The 3,291-nt window shown below is 36.6% G+C and overlaps 1 protein-coding gene across 1 annotated transcript; it reads right to left on the bottom strand.

Annotated features, from left to right (window-relative positions):
* Positions 1-443: 443 nt before the first annotated feature.
* On the bottom strand, positions 444-1,438 carry LOC113302070 (ATPase family AAA domain-containing protein 1-A-like). Its single transcript, XM_026550913.1, has 4 exons — positions 1,314-1,438; positions 1,094-1,208; positions 912-1,004; positions 444-787 (listed from the first exon to the last, which is right to left on the bottom strand). The coding sequence occupies exons 2-4, from the start codon at positions 1,096-1,098 to the stop codon at positions 577-579; spliced, it is 309 nt and encodes a 102-aa protein (XP_026406698.1). The 5' UTR covers positions 1,099-1,208; positions 1,314-1,438; the 3' UTR covers positions 444-576.
* Positions 1,439-3,291: the final 1,853 nt, after the last annotated feature.

Below are 3,291 nucleotides of genomic sequence, written 5' to 3'. Positions count from 1 at the left end.
GGGCTAAGCCGTTCTAAAACGGGTTGTAACGGCTGTTGCCTGTTCCAAAAAGGGGTGTTACATTTTTTTGTAATGGCAATTGGGCCGTTACGAATTTGGGTTGTAACGGCGTTAGTAACAGACCAAAGCCGTTACTACGTGGCGAGTCGTAACAGACGAGATCCGTTACGAAATTTTTGTAACTTGACAGTCGAACATCTATGAGCCGTTACGAACTTCTTGGTAACAGCAAAAAAATTACTGCTAGTCAACATTGAGCTGGTCAAAATCAGTAAATACGACCAATTTTGACCAGGTCAATATTAACGGCAGTTCATTTTCAGTCAACATTGAGCTGGTCAAAATCAGTAAATACGACCAATTTTGACCAGGTCAATATTAACGGCAGTTCATTTTCAGCCGGAATTACAATAACCAGCCTACCCTTTTCATTCCATCACCTTCATTCAATTCATATAACTTTCAATCAAAGAAGAACATAAATTCTTCTAAGTACCAAATTCTTGTAAGTATCAAATTCTAAGTTAAAAAACTTGCTGAGTTCACAGAAACTTCCTACATTGTAACTTGCAAAACTTACAACATTGAAGACTTGGCACGAGAGAAGAGTACATGAGGAACTAAGACAACAATGTTTATAGAACAAACCTTTAAGTCGCTTCCTGAATATCCATTTGTCATTTTTGCAAGAACATCCAAATTCACATCAACTGCCATATCTTCTTTTTCCAATATAACTTTGAGAATTTTTTCTCTGTTTTGAGCATCTGACAAATTCACCATTAACCTGCAGAAATAGTTGGAGACCGAGACATGACAAACGTTAATGAGAAAGACCACATCTATAAACATTAATCTGCAGAAATAGTTTGAAGAAATGCTAAACTTCGTGAAACCGCTGAAAAGTTTACCTTGATTTGAACCTGAGTTTGGGTTGCAGGTTGTAGAAGTTATTCCTCCAACGCAGCTCCTTCCAACTCCTCGAGTTCAGATTCCAATTCGTCCTACAACCAACAAAGATAACTATCACTCTCCGGTCAAGGTTAATTTTAATTTTAACAAACACAAATACAAATAAAATGCAAAAGATTACCTCATCAAAGTCGGGAGCTGCTTTAATGGGGTTTGGCAAAGCTTCCTGAACCTGCTTCATGTTCTCAGTCTGCTCATTAATCCCATCCGTCGTCTTGTCTACATCATCAGTGTTTCTGTAAACAAACTAGTTACTTAGAAAGTGATATTCCTGCTCAAATATACTAGTTAATTGGAAGAAAACAAAATAATTGATAAGGAAATGCATATCCCATACGAACCCTTCATATGGACGCACAACCAGCACTTTTCTTGGAGAATATTTATTCTAAGTAAAGAAACATATTTCTTAACTCAAAAACGGACAATAGAGAAAGGGTGAACGACGAACAAGCTTAAGCCAGGCACCTTGAATCTTTGCCTCGAGCTCCTTTTCTATTGCTTGCTCTTCGTGGATTTGATTTAAGACTGGTAAAAGAGGTTGTAACAAATATTTACAATATTTAAGTCTCTCTTATGCCTCCATCTTCATTTTCTGGCTCTTCAAATCCTGCGCAAGGATGGAACTCATATATTGAATAAGGTCAAGTGGAAACTTAAAGAGAAATTCTAAGTTATATGTGTCTTAAAGCTCATGCGGTATCTATTTAGAACTTAATAAGAGCATATAAGATAAAACTAAAAGATGCAGAAATCACATAATAGTCTTCGCCTTCTCTCGCGTACTATTTCTCCTCAAATCTTCTGCGGTTGATTAAAAAAAAGACAAACCTGAAGAGTGAAGGACAATGAGGAGTTAACATTGCAATCTTCAGGCGGTTATAGCATTTCCCTGGGGCATTCCTCAAGCCCACAATAGAGCCTTGGGGTCCTAACATAAATAGACAATAGCAACTTCAGTTAATGACAGAATAAAGACAGGAAAGTTGCAAAAGTGGAGAAACCAGAAAACCACAAAGACAGCAAGCGATCTTACATATCGCTAGTAGCGGCGTTTTGTAATGGACCCTGCAAAACAGATCTTGGAACAACCTTCACACAAACAAAAGAGATTCCTTCAACTACCATGCAGGTAAAGATGCATCAAGGGGGAACTCATACTAGTGCAGATTAAGCCGAACAAGAAACAGTACTTGTGAACTTAGCTTTGGAATTAGTCATCTAACAGAAAACATTCTATGGTAAAATTACTAGTGAAGTTAGCTTTTTAATTTCAGAGAAAACAAATTAGAGCGCTGGAAATCCTATATCTAATAAAAAAAAGCAATAATAGTGACAATCAAATGTTATAAATAAAAAGAAAAGAAAACGAAAGTCCACATAGAGGCTTCACATTACATGGATATTGTAGGATAGTGACAGAATGAGACGTTGTGCTTCTATCTGATTTCCAAATATAGATAAATTCAGTAAACCTTGTCCGTGAACTCCCAGATTTGCGTTAGAGTGAATAACGGATGAATCCTGAGGTAAAAAATGATTTACGGCCGCTGTCAAAATACCTTAAGAACAACCACATTAATAGCCTCCAGCAGAGATGTTGCAACAAGAGAATCAGCACCACCATCTATTAGCATCTTGGATTTCAACATCAAAAAAACTTTAACAGACATTCGCAGAGCTCCATATACCTACAATCATATGTAAACAATAAAAAGATATGTATCACTGGCCAGATAAAACCTAAAGGAAAACATAAGGGTTTGAATTACTTCTGATGCACTTATAAACATAAAGGTTTGGCTCATTCTTAGCTTTGAGTTAAGTGCTGCAAATTGTTGAGGTTATCTGGAATCAGGTTATTGTGGTTCTGATCCTCTCTATAAAAGGTCTCGATATTGCTTAAACATAAACGTATAAACAAGAGTGTATGAAGTAAGGGTCTCATACATGTGAAAAGATCTTCTGGGATTTTTTTTTTGAGAATCAGTTTAGGCCTAAGTAACATAAGTGTCATAGAAATGTATAAGATAGACCCAAGTGCCATGTCCTAAATGAATATCTCCGGATTAAAAAGAATAACCAGACGAGCAGATTACATGCCTTGGTGCTTATATTTGGCAGACTGGTAGATCCCTAATTTATGTTATTGTCACATGTGCATCTGAACAGTTAAGCAGTTGTTAACATGTTACCAATACTGAAAACTTAACCAATTCAAGCACACAGACCAATGTCAATTGTAACTAGTGTTTTTATTGGACCCTGAGTGGCCATCAGGTACTAATACTTCCTAATGAAATTTAAACTTCTTTGCAA

This window comes from Papaver somniferum, chromosome 8 (assembly GCF_003573695.1).
Source record: "Papaver somniferum cultivar HN1 chromosome 8, ASM357369v1, whole genome shotgun sequence".
Classification (NCBI taxonomy): domain Eukaryota; kingdom Viridiplantae; phylum Streptophyta; class Magnoliopsida; order Ranunculales; family Papaveraceae; genus Papaver; species Papaver somniferum.
The sequence above is the reverse complement of the archived record's forward strand: the minus strand, read 5'-3'. Positions and strand labels throughout refer to the sequence as shown.